Source organism: Cotesia typhae, unplaced genomic scaffold (assembly GCF_013202065.1).
Source record: "Cotesia typhae breed Kobodo isofemale line unplaced genomic scaffold, CoteBio_Ctyphae scaffold_13, whole genome shotgun sequence".
NCBI classification, from domain to species: domain Eukaryota; kingdom Metazoa; phylum Arthropoda; class Insecta; order Hymenoptera; family Braconidae; genus Cotesia; species Cotesia typhae.
The window spans coordinates 15,450,427-15,470,620 of record NW_027423774.1 but is presented as its reverse complement, the minus strand read 5'-3'; the positions used below and the strand labels follow the sequence as shown (position 1 = coordinate 15,470,620).

General features: G+C 31.4%; 1 protein-coding gene across 4 annotated transcripts in view; it reads left to right on the top strand.

Moving 5' to 3' along the window:
* The window catches only part of LOC141534238 (uncharacterized), a 144,443-nt gene that overhangs the window by 92,051 nt on the left and 32,198 nt on the right, over window positions 1-20,194 (top strand). Inside the window, exon 1 of one of the 4 annotated variants that reach the window (XM_074253459.1) lies at window positions 301-993. The exons of the other annotated variants lie outside the window; for them this stretch is intronic. Within the exon in view, the coding sequence (XP_074109560.1) occupies window positions 877-993 (117 nt within the window). The 5' untranslated portion in view covers window positions 301-876. Of the gene's footprint in view, window positions 1-300; window positions 994-20,194 lie in introns of those variants that run through there. 4 annotated transcript variants of the gene reach the window in all.

Sequence of the window (20,194 nt, the reverse complement as noted above, 5' to 3'; positions counted from 1 at the left end):
ATTTAGGCCTCGAATTCTCGACTCAACTCTGCTTCTCTTTCTCTTTTTAGCTTTCTATGGTTGTATTTTGGAGGTCTTTGTCGCTCTCTGCGTGACGCGATACAGTCTCTCCACGGCCTGACTGCGTGTTGTAGCATATAGATAGCATAGTATAGCATAACCAAGCCGGCACTGGGACTATACAGGCTACATACGCGAAGCAGCCGTCGCTTTCCGGCCGGCTACTCCAACTAGTACCTCGAGCGATCCTCCATACTACTACTTCCAGCATTCCCAGTTCACCCGCAGTTGCAGCAGCTGCAATACCGCTTATCCGCACGCGCGCTAACATCACCTTCCCTCTCGTTTACGCGCTACTACATCGGTCTTCTTCCTCACTAATGCAGTTTTGCATTTTACATTTTACAACAATACTTTTGTGTGTTTTTACAATTTACAATCAATTCATGAATTTTCATTAAAATCCTTCTCCAAGTGACACTTGATTAGTGCCAGTGAATGTGATTTGTTGAATGTTTGTTAGTGCCAAAACTACCAAGTAATTGAGTACCAAACAATCCATGTTGTCTTGACATTTATCAAATGTCAGGTTGCCGTTTATTAAAATATCTTTGACTTGGTACATAATTTTCTGTGGTGATTCAACCATCGTTGAATTAGCGCCACAACTTAAAGCTTAAAGTATACAGATATTGTTGAAATTATGGGAGGGAAAAGTGTGAAACGTGGTGTCGAAAAATTATCAATTAAATCAATAGTTGACTAGTGAAATAAAATAAAAATCAAAGTTAAGGTTTACATCTAGAAAATTATTAATAAATAACAATTCCCTTATCTCTGGAAAACTTTTATTGTAAAAAATTGGTCACTGCAAGGATGGATTGGAAAGCTCGTCAAGATTTTAAAGAATCACCGGAAGCATCTAGTCAGCTGCCACCGGAAGAGATCGATGATTGTTACTTCGAGGAGGATGGATCTATCGACGAAGGCATGGTACGTGATATAACTATAAAAATGCACGTGCGACACTGAAGAAATAATATTTATTTTAACATTTACATACTTTGAATAGTTATGTTTAGGTTTAGAATTTTCCAGACTACTTATTGTTCAGTTAAAAAAATAAACATGTCAATGATAGTATAAAGTTCCTTTCGTATTAGTCACTCTTATCAAGCGGAGTTGCGCGTTATCATAATGAAAATTTACTAGGAAACACATAAAAACTATCAGTGATTTGATTATGTACCCATTATCGTAATATCATTAATCATTAGCATTAGCATTCGCTCAGTTTTATAATCAGTTATCAGGCATGTGGAGTACAGGCACTCCTTTTTATTTAGTAACAATATTTGTACGGTTATTATTACTCTTAGATACGAACAGTACCTATTATTTAAATGCATACAATGCAGAATAAAGCTTTAAATAATTGGTATAATATCTATGTGACCTTACATTAACCCCAAAAATCCATTACTGCTATTCACTAGTACAATAAATTCCCACACTCAAAGCAGCTATACACGATTTTATTTAGTTATCTTCAATTCTAAAAATTGTTATAAATTTTAGAATATAAAAATATTACTCTTGTATTTAGTATTATGGTAGTAAGTTGGTTATATCGAGGGTGAAAAATAACCCAGTCTCAAATTTCGACGTCCAGTTACATCTATTGTGGTTTTGTTAAGAATAAGTGCTCGCGAAAAAGCTACTTGAATTACCCGGGTTTTGACATTAATGCGCCTGCGCTCATTGCATTTGCTAGTTCTCTTCTCCTTCAAATATTTTCATTACCACCATGCATACTCTGCAGTATAGTGCCGATATTTCTTTTAATATTTGTACCCTTTACTTCTTTACTTACTTATGTATATACATATATACATTCGATCATTACTTGTAAGCGCAGGCTATTATTAGTATTACTCTTGGACAATTATGAGCCGCATACTGAGCCTGACAATAAACTTATGCCTGGTGTAATATTCCAGAACTTGTGGCCAGTTATAGTACTTAATCTTTAAGTGATGCATCGTTGTTGTATGCTGTTTTTATGTTCTGGCAATGCAATAAATACAATGAGTATGACATTAGCATAATGCGTTGTAGATGAACACTGCACTCGTACCAGATCCGTTAAAGTATAATAATAACATTGATATGATTACACGCTGAATATCTCACGTGATAAACTTTTATCCTTATTTAAAAAGGACCTTGTGTTGAAAGAAAAATCAAAAATTTGCTTTGCTTTGAAGAACTGTGATATGGCTTATGAATGTAGTGTTGTTAACCTCTAAGCCAACAAAACGATACGATTACAAGAAGGCAGCGACGAAATAGAAGAGGAGTACGCAAATCTGCTTTAGAAAATGTGACAACACCGCATACTTAGACATAGACAGCACGTACAGGCAAAAGAGTAGAGTCAGAAATATAATACACACGAGGCATTAGTTTGTTGGTGGTGTGCGCGCTTGTCCTGCGCTGGATGATTCAACACCAGCTGGACACGAGGACCTTGACGGACCGCTCGACGTTTCCCTGAATAATCCAGAATAACATTAAATTGTTTTGTCCTTCAAAAATGGCTAGTGGACAGCCGAACCCTATCTGCTTCTTTTTAAGCAAATCTCGATAATCTTCAATCTTTTTTTTTGTATTATTGTATTTATTATTTTACCCTCAACACCCACAAATAGGTTTTATCAATCTCGAGCAATATTTTAATCACTCGACAGATCTTTTTTGAAATTTTGGTACACATCAAGGGAGACTACTCGAGACTCGAAGAGATTTAATGTCAATCAGAGTGAAAATATCCCTCCGCGAGTGAGAGATAGTTAAGGCATGAAAGAGAAATTGGAATGGGGATTGAATGATGGGGGTGAAAGCATGACTCACCATCACCACCCTTGGAGTTTCCTTGCGATCTACAATGTACATACATTTATAAACATGTATACATATATTCATACATACAGAGACAATATCTAAAACGACCCTCTTGGTGTCTGTAAGCGAGTAAATCTCCCAGGTTACTGCCACTCAACATTTTTTTAGAGCTGTCGTAGAACAGAATTATCATAATTCGTTTCGAATGCACGAATGCTGGTTATATTTTATTCAGGTGCCACAGTCTGTGTATTATGCTAAGTATTGGTACGACTTGGTGTGATATCTACACAAATTTTGGTAAAATAATATTCTAGACCTTAGCAAATTTATGGAAAACTTTTGTGTTGAATGTTTTTTTTAACATAACTTTAACAGAATCACAGAGACAACCTGATGAATTTTAATTAGAAATATTTATTGACCATATTTAATTTCTTACTCAGCGGTAACGCTTTACTTATATAACGTTACTTTTGTATGAATTTAACAGTTTATATCATTTTATAAATTACGTAAAACCAGTTATGATAATATATTCAATATTATTTTAAATATGACATTAATGAGTATGTATTGTTAAAAATGAAAAGTTATTATAAGATGGGTTTATTTTGTAGACCTTACAACTTTTATTTTTTATTTACAATTCAAATTATTAAAAATACATTGAAAGAAAGTGATAGAAACAGTTTCGATGTGTGTATTATAAGTTCTGTATTTAAAATATAATATCGTAGAACTTTTTCTGTATAAAATGTTGAAATGTTTCTTGGTCAAAATTTTAATATGGAGAGTACACTCACGATTCTGCGATATTACAAGAATGATTCTCATCACATTATGAAAGCAGTTCCCTTATAATCATAATACACAGCCATAAAAAATTCTGGAGTAACAGTTACTTCGCTGAGGTGTACTATAATAAATCGAAGAATTTGACTAAATTGTGTGTTAAGCTAACCTCTATTTGTATCCTACACGGTAACCTATATCACAGCCCATAAAATGTATTGATAATTGTATTGATTATACCAGTGGATTGAAAAAACGTGTAGGATATAATCAGACTTTTAGTCCTAGCAATCCCCCTTTTGTGATCATTATCGCGGGTAGTTACTATAGTGACCTAAATCTAACCACATTTTTACAAAAATAAAGCCTATTCTGTGCATTAACAGTAAGTGCAGTTGAAACATTTCAACTTATAATCCGCTTTTACCGCATATTTTCAAGACCTACAAATGGTTTCATACAATTATGAAGAATCTGTTCCTATTTGTGCATAGAAATGGTTATCATACCATTCATTATTCTTTTGGTCCAGATTTGCATTTGAAAATTGAGATTTACCAGATCTGATACATTGATAACAAAAAAGACAATGAATAATGAAGACAGATCATCGCATTAAAAGAAATGGCGAATGCGGTGGATGAATAAGTCTTGTTCCGAGCATTTTTTAGCACTTCCACTTCACTGTGTAGGATATTTTTTCTCATCTTACTTTACTCTGATGTCACAAAACATCATCATCCATCTTGATTTCAACTGGGAAACGAGAATAAAGCATTACACAGTATACAATTACACCAATACCAATGTGATTCTGCAATGTATTAGATGTTTAAATCAGATTACTTTGACCTCAAAGCATAAGAATATATGTATATATGTATAGAACGTGTACTTCCAGAGTGTCTAATCGAGAAAACCCATGAATTTATGTCTTCCGTAAATGTTACGAGGGTGTTCCTAAGCACGAGAGGGAGAATTTTTGTATGTTGGAAGTTGGAAGACAGACGATGCCCTCCAGTCATGATCAATACTTAATGTTGTTATCGACTTTGTGATCATCAGGGCTAAAGAGTCGGTGTTTTAAGGTTAGCGGTAAATTTTAAGATTGATAATATTACCACAGAAATATGTTCAGATCGTACACAATTTCAGATATGACTTGGTATACTAGACTGAAGTTGCTGACTGAAAGCGGAACACGGATTCGGACTGTAAATATTTGAAATTGAGTCCTCAAAAGTATGAGATTAAGTGCGCCAGCGACAAAATAAAATATTTGTGTAATATTAAATTACCGTTGCTGTCAACAAGCGTGTTTTGTTCAACTAATTATCCCATCGGCGAAAAATGTTCAATAAAAATTTTAAAACAAAATTCAATACAATATTGAAGACAAATTCAAAGACCAAATTCAATATAAATTTTAAGACAAAATTCAATGACAATTTCAAGACAAAATTCAATAAAAATTTAAAGACAAAATTTAATACAATATTGAAGACAAAATTCAAAACAAAGTTTAAGACAAAGTCCATATAAATTTCAAGACAAAATTGAAGACAAATCTTAAAACAAAGTTTACGATAAATTTAAAACAAAATTCAAGACAACTTTCAAGATAAAATTCAAGCTTAAAGACAAAAATTCAATAAAAATTTCAAGAAAAAATTAAAGATTAAAAGATTAAAATTTTTATTCAATTTTGTCTTGAAAGTTGTCTTTAATTTTGTTTTAAATTTGTCTTGAAATTTTTCTTAAACTTTGTCTTAAAATTTGTCTTAATTTTGTTTTCAATTTTGTATTGAATTTTGTCTTGAAATTTATATTGAATTTAGTACCTTTTTTTTATTTTTTTCTAATTTTTATATAATAATTTGTTCGGGTGACTTAAAAAAAATTAAAGTTAATGGAATGTTTTTACATTATAAAATTTTAAAGTTAGCACATCACAGAACTGATGATGTATAGTCCTGAAAGGATTCTCGGTTTCATTTATATCCTATAGAATGTATCACGACAGGCGTGCAAAAACCCTGAAGCTGAAGCTAATCTCAGCGTGGGTGAACAGTTATTATTGCTTGGCGCCAGGCTGGTGGGACTGCACGCGGTTCTTAACTTCTTAAACTATCATCGTATCCAAGTGAATTTAAACGATCCACTAGTGAATCAGTATGTACATGTATATATGCACTGACTAGTAAATATATGATACATGATAGTATTGGTATTGGTGTATAGGCCGTGGAAGATATCAAGCGGGTGTGTACATTCGTGCGAAAAAATATAAAGCTCTATTTCCAGGGACGTAAGCAATGGCCCTAAGGGATCCAGTCACGCATTTATATTCTCACTTGTATTGAATCGTATCGCGCTGTTATGTTTTAAATTTTACGAGCAGAACAACTAACCCAGCTCGTTTCACACTTCCAATTCACGCTTTATTAAAGTGACCCAACTAAAAGACGTTTTTAACGCTACGTTAAGTATAATCATCGACTAATTCTAATAATAGTAAACTAATTATTTTTTCTAAAAGATACACATCTCTAATAGATTCAAATAATCTGTCACATTCCTCAGAAGCAACTAATCTATTTCTATCTACTTAGATTAGTTAAAACCTGATAAAAAAGAATGAATGAATATTTATATATATAATTTAAAAATGAAATATGTGTGACACAGGATTTAACTTTTTAAAAAATTTTAATCGCTGACGTCACTTACCCAACCCTTGATGGTTTTATAAGCCCACAATAGAAAAAAATTTTAAGTTAAAGTGCGTCATCATACATTCATACTCTGTCTAGTCGGTCAGTAACACTTTTGAGACGAAATATTTATCATAAGAATCCGGAGTAGAGTGCACTGCCCGAAGCACAAGATCGAGATATTTTTAGCTCCTCTCTCCATATTCATCTCATCATCTTCCTTTTTCTTTCTCTTTTCTTGTTGTCTTTGTTTTTTTTTTTTCTTAAGGATTTTTTACGGTCGCATCACATATCAATAAATTTTTCTTTTGTTATAACAGAAAAACCTGTATTACCTATTTTCATAAAAAAATATAAGTCAAATAAATTTTACCGTTACAATATTTGTATAATATAACGTCAATTTTAAACGAAAATTGTATTGCTGAGGTTAAAAGTAAATCGAAAAAAAAAATAATTTATTATCCTTAATAATGAATAAAAAAAATTGTAAAGAAATGTTTTAAATCACAAACATTCGTATTTTACCAATATCAAAAAACATTATAACATTATAATAACTAAAACTTTAGACAACCATTTTCAACAAGATACGTTTCACATTATGGCGCGTGCAATTACTGTCTAATTAAACATCAATTTACTGCAAATTAACAAAATGACCATAAGACCGCGCAAGCGTGAAAATTTAACAACGGAGGTACACATGCTGCCTTTATCGATGACGAAGACTGCATTCGGCAGTGCCTTGTTCATTCACTCGTACCTCCAACTTAAACGAAACTCTCATCCGCTCTAAGGATACAAAGATTTATAGCTTGTTGCGTTAACGAGCTATTTATCATTCCTTATTCCTGCATCAGTAGTCAACCGTGCTAAGTGGACCTGATATTCATCAAGGGACACAAAAAAAAAATAAGTAAAAAACTAAAAGATCCTTCATTGACGTTTCTTCTGGTTGCATATTCCAAATGAAATCCGTGGTTAGCGTCACACCTCTTGATCATACTTAGCGAAAAAGATTTCAGCTAAATTTTAATCCTCTCTTCTTGTCACGAACCAACACTTTAATGGCACTTCTCAGTTCATGTATGCATATGCGATGTACACGTGTCTTCTAATGGATCTACAGATGGACGTCAAGTACCTATGTTATTCGTTGACGAGCATTTTTTTATTTTAAATTGTAGCTATGTATATAAATATATGTTACTCTTATTTATTTTCGAAGCGAGAATTATCCGATGATCAAGCCCTCGTCTTTCTACCGCACAAAGTAAAGAGTTTGAAGCCCGTCAATGGTACAAACTAAAAGTACTCGAATAAATGTATACAATCATACTAAATATTGTGTTGGCTTGAAAATAAAAGCGGGGACAAGAACAGCCACGACGACAGGATAACAGACACAATGACAGGATAACTGAGAACTTAACATCGCTGGCTCTGTATCCTTTTGGTCGCATTAATATTTTTTTATCTTACTCTTATTTTTTATCCTTCTTCAGCTCTATATACACATACTTTCTCAATTTATTCATGTGGCTTTGTCCTCGTACGCCCATCGCCTTTGTTAAAACGCCAAGAACACTCTTTCAGTCTTTTTAGATCAACCAACAGAGATCGTCTTTCTTTCTAGGAAATAATGAACACGCGGATGGAGGAAAAAACACGAGGAACAAACAAGATTCAGGACCGAGAATCCTGGCACCCGCATTTTGCGAGCTTTCTTATTCTTTCTGATCCACTCTTGCGCTCACTTTCCGTCTTTCGCAGTATTTTTTTCTTGTCATACCATCACGCATTAAAATACACTTGAGCTTTTTTCTCCTATTTTCATTTTGTTTGCTTCAAATGTATTTACTCGTGATCTTTCTCTTCATCGTTTTACTTTCTTTGTAAACCCATCCCCAACAGTCTATCATCGCTGCTATAATACTGCGATTTCTTCGACTATATGAATGTACGCACTTTCGCAAACTTTTCTTCAGGCATTTCCAACCCCTCTGCTGTATTATATAGGAAGTTCAAACATAATTTTAGTCCCCCACAGTAGTTTATATTAATCGTGCAACTGCGTGCTAAGACTACTGACGAACGTATAAATTTCATCAAATATTTCTTAAACTTATTGTAAATTAATTTTTCTGACACTTCATAAATATGAAATGATGAATTAATGTAGTATTTGATGATTAATGAATCTTTTAAATCTAAAATACCACATGGTAACTGAAAGTTTTAAGAGTTGTGTGTCCATAAAATGTACACTCTCTTACACATGTAAAATTAAATAAATATTATCTGATCATTAACAAAATATAAAATCTTTCTATACCACAAAAAAGATTAGAATGTAATTATTAATTAATGAGTCACATTAAATTTCTTCAGATCTTAATTTTGGTTGTTTCAAACATCTTTAAAATTGAAATTTTTAGTGCCCAGAACTAATATAACACGAAATAAGCGTGAAATTAAGCTAAGCTGTTGCTTTACCGGACAAATATTTTTACATCCGTAGTATTAGTAACATTGCTCGACCTTTGAAAGAGGCTTATTTATGTTTAAAAGTATAAGAGGAAGGTAAAGGTATAAAGTATCTTTAGGCTACACACTCTTCCTTCATGTTTCTTCTCACCTTATTCTTTTTTCTCATATCTTTCTTTGTTTTTGTTGTCTTTAAAACATTTCTGTCATAGTTTTATCGGAACGTTTTTAAAATTTTTCATTTTGATGAAATAGTAAAATTAACTTCTTCTTTTTGATTTTTTATATCTGACCACCGAAAAAGTCAAATTTTTGAATGATTTCACAGAAAGAAAGAAAGTCTTGAGTCAAGTGTAAATTTTCTTAAATCAAGAAAATCTTAAGAAAAATTGAAAATTTCTTGAATGACGTTAAAATTTCTTGAACGAAGTTAATTTTTTTAAGCTAAGAAAATTTCTTCTTACTCCAAAATAATTTCGGTCTTCTTTACAATTTTCTGGGTTCAATAAATTTTTTTTTCTGATTTCGATCATCTATTAGAGTTTTTTTCCGAGTATTTTAGAAATAAACTATAATGCAAGCCTCTTAACGTCCAACCGATAATTTTAGCCAGAGCATAATACACCCCTAAAGACCATCATTACTGGTAACCACGCTATCACGCGTTATTAAACCCACTCTCTCGTTGCATCGTTTTTGTCTTTTGATTGCAGAATAACCAAGTAACAAAGAAAAAAAAAAAAAAAAAAAACAATAGAAAAATGATATAATTTTTTATATTTATTGAGGATCTAATCGAAAGAAGACGTTTTATCTTCGTGTAAGCTTTTTGGCGAAGAACATTAGTCACAGATGGTACGCAGCTGCTGAACCGGAATTGCGCCACGACAATATCTAGTTGTACATACGACATTGGCCATTTCCGATTGATGGCGCCTTTCTATTTATCATATTTACAGAATATTGTAATCTTTGTATACACTTCTTGAGTCTTTAATAAATACAGCTGCCGAAAATATTGTAATCCATGATCGGCTTTTGGGTCGTAAACCCATAATATATGAACTAAATTGATAGAAACCCTTTGTTGATTGATAAAACTTAATACTTTGAATTTAAAATGAACGTTTGAAATTGTAAAGAATAGATATATATTCAAACTAAACCCAGACGAGTGTTCCACCAATAAAAAGGTGAGTTCTTTATCGAGTTAATGTATGATTTAAGATAATTCTGACAGCTCTTTAGATTCTGCTTAAGTTATTACGCGGCTCTCTTTTTATTGTAAAGCTAAATTTATTAAATTTTAACCTTTCTGCTGCTTCATAAAAAGCAATTTAAAAATTTTAATCAACCACTAATCTAACTTCTGTGTAATTAAAAAACTTGACTCTTTGATGGTATTTGTTACTCCGTGAACTTTATACGGCTTTTAAAAATTATAAAGTCGCAGTTTTTAATCACTATCGTCAATTTTAATTACCAACAACTTTATCGCAAAAATAGAATGATGGACATTTTTGAAAAATAGTATCTCACCGTTTAAATTATCAATACTTAGGTATATTTTTGATCATCACTTCTTATCACTTCCGTTAGGATATCTAAAAATAACGACCATTAAAAATTCAATGGCCAGTCAACAATGCTGTTGTTTGTAGATAATCGTATATGCCTGTCTTATACCCCAGACCTTGGATAGAAGTCAACGTCTCGCTTCCGGAAATTTAGTAAATAGTATGCACGGCGGTGTCGGCACGTGCCATCGCATAATATCCAGTTGTACGCACGCGATATAGCACCCTCACTCGATTGTCCATGAACACCCAACCCCTTGGATATATCTTCCAGTCCTGTATTGACTGTCGGTAGTTCAGGTTTCCACACGCCCAGAAGAACCAGAAGAAATGTAAATATTGCTTCGGGTCATGCAGTTATTCAATTTCATCACGGAAAATTTTAAGCAACTCTACCGAACAATATTAAACAAACGCTTCAACTATTTTGCATGGCTTATTAAAAGTCTGCATAAAATATTAATTAGGGCATTCAATAGTCTAACAAGCGAAAAATTCATTTATCGACGATTGCTTCGGGCGAAACGTGGGAAAAAGTTTATCCTACGTTTATTGACTTTTTTTTATTCAACCGTTGATATATTGTAAACTTCTCTTTATTTTCATCCTTGGAGTAAATTAATTAATTTATAATTCATAATGAAATAACGGGATAGTGAATGCATAATTGAATAATAATTAAGCTTATTATGCTTCTTTAATTTCGAAAAATGTCAAGACTTAACCACCATAAAAATATTTTTCGGATTAGTTACAATTAAATTAATAATTATTGTGGTTTTTTAATACTAATAATAATAATTCTTATTTATTTCATTATTATTCTTTATAATGGCTTTTCATAATTTATTTCTTCATTCAAGATTTTATTCAATGACAGATCTTTTGTGTACATATGTGGGTACATCAGCTAACACCAAAGAACATAAATTTCATGTTTTTGTAGTGTATAAAGTTCAATATGACCTGAATTAAAGATAGATCTTTGAATTGAACGCAATAAATTGTGAAAATTTCAAAAGAATAAAAAAAATGGTCGATTATAAAGTAGTCAATTCAATATTCAATACTAAAAAAGTGTACTTGTCTATTAAAATGTTGTAATAACAAATATTTTATTTATATACCAGAATATATTTCAATTTTTGTATATTAAACTTGAAGGAAAATGATCAATTAAAGGAAAATTCTTTAATTTTATTTTTTTCACATTGATAAAAAAATGAACTATATTCTCGAGAAACAATCTTAATGTTTATCATGAATTTATCAGCTTGATTCAAGACAGCGAAATTCTTTCATATGGGTTTCTTGATTCAAAGTTTTTTCTTTTCATTGAATTTTTTATTTTTTATTATTGGAGAAAATATTTAAATTACACAAAGTAATTCTAGATTTTACGAAAATAATTTGTAAAAACAAATTTTATTAAAATAATAACTTATTTTTATTAAATTTCCATGAGTACTTCCAGTTTGAAAATGTCGTAGTACTTTTCAATAATAAAAGTTTTTATCGGACGGAAAACTAGAAACTCCTTACTCTGTTAAAATATTAAATAACAATTTGAGTCTACGATAAAATTGTTCAACTTTCAATGAGACAAGAACACGCCTACGTTGACCTAAATAAAATCATGAATATATATATTATTCAGATGTATTATCGAGAAAAAAGGACTTATCAAATTTGGTGTACGATCCATATTACGAATATGAATATTTAATAAATATTTACTCAACACAAAAAAAAAATTATAATACAGTATAAAAATTTTTAATTAAACTAAAGTAAATTATCCTAGTATAAACTTGAAACAAAGCTTCAAATTTTGGCTATAAAAGTGAATCAAAGCGTGAATGCAAGAGTCCTGTCGTAAAGAGAAAAGCCAAAGAAAAATTTACGCACACAGACAGAAAAGAACGTAAATAACGAAGGGGTTGTGGTAATCGGGAAGGCCGGTCATTCTTGTTAGTTTTAATGTTTGACGTATGAGTTAATGAAGGTAGACGAACAAACAGAAAAACACGATAAAGTACAAAAAAATGTAAAGAGTTCTACAACTATAACTTATATAAATGGTTTCTCTTCATTGTAGACATTTCGACCCTTGTATTTGTGGAAAAAATTAAAAAAAAAAATATTGCAAATAAAAAGTAAAGATGAAAGAAATAAGTGCACGCGTCTCCTTAAAACCGAATATATATCATAAATAGCAGATCAGACAAACGAAAAAAGCTACCAGTTTTTAGTCTTTCCATTCTCTGTATTTATTTCCATTTATCGCTGATTTAAGGGTTCAAGATTAAAAGGTACGCAGTATGCTTTCATTAAACTTTCTGTGCTAGTTCATAGAAATTGATAACTAACGAATATATAAAGAAAAAAGAACAAAAGAGTCGAACGATTAACTAAAGTCTTTGATTAAACTGAAAAATTTCTCTCAATTTAAAATTTTTATTTATTATTTAATATTTATTTACATTAGAAATTTGAATAGCGCGCCTTAACTTTAACCAATAAGGAATCAGGTCCCATTTTTTTGCGAGTTTCGACTATTGATTAATTTCACACTCTCATGTACTTTTATTGTAGGGATTCAATTCAAAGCTAAGTAGCATAATAAAGATATACAAGTGTGTACAAAAGTATAATAAAATGTATTGAAAATTGAATCTTTTATTTACAGCAAGGTGGAATGAAATGTTTACATACGGTGAAGTAAAATAAAAATTTTAGGGTCTTGTTAGAATTGTGTTAGAGTCATCAATCTCCTGTTGAAGGTAACACCCTCTAATTTTCCACTAGGGTAAATCATCCAAGTGCAGCTGTCAACAGGACTTTTTCCCTCTACGATTTTTATGATACTAAACATACATACCTCAGGGAGAAGTGATATTATTGACAATCTCCTCGATATTTTCTCAATACGACCGCTTCAATAATAACACTTGTATCTTTTGTTAACAGGATCATAAATTATCGACGTAGTTGAAAATATTTTATCACTTGAATCTTGGATTTATGAATGATTCAGATGCAAAAAGACAAAAACTTTTATCCAGAAAATTAATCAGCCAAGTAATTTTCTTGATTTATTTTGAAATATTAATTTTATAATTCATACTTAGTTTCTCCGACTTTTGGAGCATTAATATTAAAGATCATTTTCTAAGTATTCATGAGACCTCGCCTGAGAACTCATAAAGTACTTGGGAAGAAAAAAATGTGACCACCGTGAGAGAAATATTCGATTCATTTCGCAACTATACCTTCTACTCGGTTGCTCGTCCAGTCATGTATATGCGTATGTGTGTTGAGTTAAAATTAAGTAGTAGACCAGCAGGTCGTCTGACAATACTCGAAACAATACCGATTGCATATAACTGTAAGGTCCTGAGAAAAGCAATAAGTTTCAGATGCATTGGTGACTTTTCCATATTTTGTCGAGCAAAATTTAGAGACCAAAGTCTAGAGGCCTATCAGCGATGAAGTTCACGCGGTAGGGGTCGTTGGATTTCTAAAAAGCACAAAAATACCGATTTGAATGGTCTAAACAAAACCATGTGATGTATATCTATAGTAAAGAACAAGAGATCGACTGGCTGCCACCCGCGTCTTCGTTAGCCGCTTTGTAAAGTTGCTGGTTTTTTCGACCACCATCGATGAGTCATTCCTTTGGTCCTCTTTACTTTTATTTGAATTTCTTAAACTTAAATGACTTACTTTTTACAGTTTTATTTTTTTCTCTTTCACGCTTAGTTCTTTTAGTTCTTCTGACCACACTTAAAAAACGTTTTCACGACCAACGGAATCGTTTCGGGTTAACTATTTTAGTGATCGTTTTATAGCTGCCAATAGTTGATTAGAAAAACGAGATCATTTCGGATCGTTAAATCTTCAGGTTTATTTTCGTCTTATGAATCAGCTAAATGTTGTAAAATAAACTTACTAAAATAATTACTAACACTTCTTGAAACTATAAAAAATAATTCATCATTCAATGACTTTTTTTTTAAAATACTATTAAATTTAACTGCAAATAAACGTAAACGTTTCTTCTATTTATCAATAGAACAAATGAAAAACGAAAAAATAAAATATCACGGAAATGAAATCATTTTCAAGTACGCTTTTACGGTCTTCGTCTGCATTAGTTCGGGTGTCGTTTATGAGAGAAGGCGTTTCTTTTATAGTTCATCAAAATAAATCACTTTTTAAATATAATTTCTTCTTTTTTTTCAAAGCAGCAATAAACGTACAAAATATAGAAATCAAAAGGCGTGTTAGTTGGTAAATTGCAGCAATCTATTTTACAATTCTAAACATGATTTTCACTCTTTGTCGACGAATTGTTAGAAGATGGTTAAAAAGATTTAAATTTTTTAGCTCGGATGTAACTTCTAAAGAAAATTTGAATAAACTTGTACCAGACTAGGCTAGACCAATGAATTAAATTTTTATTGAACCCTATTTGAAGTTTATTGAACACATGTAAGGCATAGTATTTAATAAAACACTAAAGCATGGATGAATAAGCTCAATGGCCTTAGTGTACTTGAATCACATCGTCAAGAATATCTTCACTGCCGCTGGTGTGTTGCACCGGCAATTACAACACCCATGTTCGATAAATATAGAGCCGGTTTTCTCCGACGATCAGCTAATCTTAGAATAAGCGTCAACTGACGCTTCGCTTAAGGTTCCAGCATACATGATACGATCGAACATCCATAGTTAATTATCCGAAGAATTCATAAAAATAGAGAAATCTATGCACACTTTTAAATTGATTTCTCCCGGAATTTATTTGTCGGGGATTTTATTCTTACACACACTGTCAATTTTTTTTCACTGAAGAGAACTAGCGAACCCCTATTGGTATTTGTATCAGAGAAACAGGAAACTAGAGAATACGGCGTCAGTGATTTGTTATAAATAGAAATATTGTACCCCTGTTATAACTCATGCTTGTTTCTACTCAAACATAAAGTTATTATAAAAACATTATCCAGCAAATATATTTCGCCTCTATATTATTATATTTTCGTTCTTTTGATTTATATTTTCGTATATACAGAGTTTAGAGAGTATTACACGTGGAAAAAGCCGTATTATATGCATTCGAAAGTTAATATGACACGACCGAGAACGAGACAATATTTTACCTCGTGGCTTCAATAAATTCTTGATTTGCTCATACCAATCATAATCTAATACGCTGCATCATTTTTAAGTTGATTGCAGCTCATTTCACGTGCAAATATGTAATACCTCTTTATTTTTTCATGTCATCCATATTTAATCTAAAAGTATCATGGCACAATATAAACATATAGATTGTTATTTTATCGGATGACATTTCATTGATTTATGAAATTATGATTGAAAGTGACCATGGCCCGAATAATAACTTAAAAGCTTGTCAAAATATTGTTCTTGTCTTCAACATTCTGGACAGACATTTCCTCTATCAATGAAAAATAAAAAACATCAAGTATCGAACGATAGATGACAATAGCGATAATAAAGAAAATTGGAAGACTGTTTACCTGAAACTTTTCGATTTTCTGAGTAGCAAAAAACCACTAAATAACATTCTAATGTAATGTATTGAGTGACAAGCGAAAAAAAGTAATGAGATTGTTGAGTCTTCAAGGTCGTCTGGCAATACTTATTATTGAGGGTAGAAAAATCAACGTCTATTCTATTTTAAGGTACTAGAATTAAAGTACAATGTAGTAACTTTTTTTAGAACTTATGAATTCATAGGCTGGGTTGGAATGGAAGAATACGTCAATCAAATAACTCAATTGGGGTTGTGACATTCCTTCATGTGTGAATCGGTTTTTTATAATACTTTGATTAAAGTTTTGAAATAGAAAGTATGTATTATAAAGGAATTGGTACCTAGAGTAGTAAAGAGAAGTTAGATACTGCGGTAGTTTTACCATGTTCTGCGGTTTCTTCCATTTCCGCAGTATTGATAGGTCGCACACAAGGACGTGATCAGTTTTTTAAAAACTTTAACTAAAGAGCTCGTCCTATTCAATTGTGCTTTTGCAACGCACAAGTATAATTTAAGTTTACAAATACGTGAATAATTTTTTTGTAATACTGTCTTATTTATTTAAAGACGCATGTAATTATTAATTTGTTTAATGAATTTAAACCTTTATACATGGTTGCTCGATACTTTTTTGGCTGAGCTAATGTAAGTTTCAAGCTAATTGCCTCGAGTATAACTTAACCTTCAATAAGGCAACAAAGAGATAGGGCGCGGTCAATTAAAAAAGAATCGGCCCTAGCTCAAGTCTCATCACTAGTTTTCTGCCTCTGTTCAAAAGAATAATACATATAAATTTTTTTCTTAAGCGATTGACAATACTGCCATCTTTGTTATTTCAACAATTCGACAAAGAAATTTTGTCTTTATCATCATCATCATCATAATAAATCATAAAAATAAAACGAAACGAACTTCTGGTCCTTGAATTTCAATTTAATGAAGTGCATTAGGATATTTGAAAATATTTTTCATCACATCATTAATCTCTTGATACTTTTACGATTGAAAAACCTATGTGATATATGGATGTAACTTTGGCTGAATCTGGGTTAATTCGACCACAGTAATACACTTGAAAGATCAAATTTCTTTTCGCTTGATCCTTGATATCCTATGCGGAAATCAGCCAATTCCTAAATGGAACGTATAGATTACGAGCTTGCATTGGTGAATCGATGACCTAGTACAGATAAAAAAATAAAAACAATAACATTGAGTATGTCAGCTGATATAGCTCCATCAATTTAATCTTGTCAATTTATCGAGATAAACTTCAGCACACTTGACTTTTTATTGTATTTAATTTAACCGATCGACGCCTGCTCTCAATCGTTATCAGTAAACTCCAGAAGCTGTTGAGTTTTACGAATACATAAAGTATCCAAGAATATGATCGAGCAATTTGGATGACCTATAAATAAACACTGAAACATCCTTATATTAACAAGAAATCTTGACTTTATCAATCTAAATCTTGCAATTATTATTTATTCCATCAACCAATTAATCGTTTCTTCTATTCAATTGTATTCTCGTTATCTTAGCCCCTTTGATTCAATATTTTTTCTAGCATGTCCAAAGAGTTTACGGTACATTTATTTCTAAGGACAATAGTTTGCCGTTTATTGTTTTATGTTCTATCCATAAGGACTAACTACTTAGAAATTAGTTAAACCCTATTTAATTGAATTTAAATGTCAATCTCTGAATTTAAGGGGTTCCATTAGTTTTGTAGCGCGATATCATAATGGTCGATTTCTATTGGAAAAGGAAGTTTAATTTTTCAGTGATGTATACCGCATGAGGGTAAAAAACTTGAGATAGAAAAAGGAAGTAATCAAGGGATTTAATTCACGATATGAACCCTGTCAATCAATATACGAACTTTGCATCCATATCCCTCACATACAGCAGAGCGTAATAAAGCCGCCGGACATAAAACCATTTACTATTTCCGGAACTACTTTTCTGTACTAGTATCAACGACCTTTTACTATATTTCTTCTGTAACTCAACTAATGGTGTACATAAATTTACATTTATATTTTTTTTATTTATTTCTTCTTCTTGGCACTTTTAAAATGGCTTCCAAACTTAAGCTTCACGTATCTTGTGCAGACAAGAGTCTTGAGTTGTGATAAACGTGATAAGATGCGACGATATATATACGCGCCTGAATTTATTTACGGTATACAATGTACTTATTCTTTGGTTGGATTTTTCTTACATATACTGAAAACGACATCAGATGAACGTGCTTATCAACAGTTAACGAACAAACATCACCCACATATTGTCAAGAAATAGATTAAATGCTGATTAAAAGTTTCACTGGAATCTTGAGTTTTAACCATGCTTTATAAGATAAAAAGTTTTCTCTCAACTCGGTAGTATGATGTAATGTTGAAGTAACACAATTGTGCAGCAATTAGTTCACGCCGTACTAACAAACGGCGCTAAAGTCTTCGTTTTTTCCAAAAAGTCGTTATCATTTTTCCATTTTAATGAAATAAATCATTTCTCTTGACACTTTGGGCGATAAAAAGATGCAGAAACAGCAGTAACTGTTTTTTTTTTTTTTTTTTTTTTTTTTTAGCATTTTATTTTATCTCATTTTAAACTGATATTCTTCAGCACCAAAAGTAATTTCTTGTGTGCCACGATTTGCCCTCGAAGATCTTATTTTATTTTTTGGTTGGTATCGTCTGGCGAACTTTTCTCGTCACGTCGAGCCCTTGTAAGATCCAAAGAGGAAGAAGCATTGAGTGCACGACTTTTCACGGTGATATACTCACCAATAAGAAAGACAAGGAGCAAAATAAGAGCAAAAAAAAAATAAAAAAAAATTACCAGGGTCAGACTAGCATATTTATAGTTGTGTCGTGAAGAGCAAATGCTGTTGAGATTCTAAGAGTGTATTGCTGGTTTTTAACCAAAGTACAAACGCATCGTAAAAGCTGTGCGAAGTAACCTCAATTTCAACCTGCAAATAAAAAATCTCAAAATACTTTTAGTGCTCTGCATTTACGAGCACTCCAGTTTAATCAAATGGTGTTGGAATGTTATCTAAAGATTCTACAGTTTTCAATTTTTGAAGTTGGTAAAAAAGCATTCATTAATATTTATGCAAATTTAATTTCAATTCACTTATCCTGTCTTCTTTTTATGAAAGTCGAAACAAAATATACTAATGCCTTTGCAAATGAAAAAAATCTAGAAGAGAGAGAATTGTAAAATAATGAGAATAAAGTAGTTAAGTTGAAAAAGTAATACAGAGATAAAATAGAGTCTGAATTAACAGTAATAAATCTAGACTTACCAAATTAAATTATGTTAAAAAATTTTAATTTTTCGCAATATCGTCTAAAAGCGAAAAATAGGAAATTTTATTGAAAGTCCGTAGTGAAAAATTTTATTCATGTTAGTTTTATTTTTCTTCCGCAATATACATTGATCGAATATTTAATATCAATTCAAGAACTGAATATCTGATTTGAATACTACATACATAGGAATCACCGAAATTTCAGATTCAATTGTAAAAGTCATTTTTTTTTTTTTTTTTTTTTTTTTTTTTATTAGTTCATTTTATATTTAAAATAATAATATTGGCAAAGTTGTTTGTTCAGTCTTAAGAAAAATAGACCGAATAAAATGTTTGACGCTCACGTTTTAGATGGACCATTTGTGTTGCCATGCGTCATTTCAGTGTAAAATGAACTTTCAAGCTTGTTTCACCCTTAGCAAAAATGGGAATTGGATCATTTCCCGCGTGTATTTAAACTAAAAGCTTGACAACTTCTGAGTTTTCACATTTGATATCTACCAAAGACTCCAACAAACTCTGAAGCTGATTTATACCTTATATTTTTTATTTTTCCATTTTGTACTGATATATGGAAAGATTTATTGATTCTCAATCAAATATATTAAAAAATACCGGAAGTTTGTGAACTAGATTGTATGAAATATTTTCTCCTTTATAAGGGAAAAAGTTTCGGAGTCTTCCGGGATTATCAATATTTCAGGTGTCAAGTTGTTTTTCTTTTTCAAATATCTTTATAAGTTTTATCTTGAAGAATTTTTCACATCATTACAAGACTATTTTTCATTTTATTTAAAAAAAAAAAAAAAAGGAATTTTAC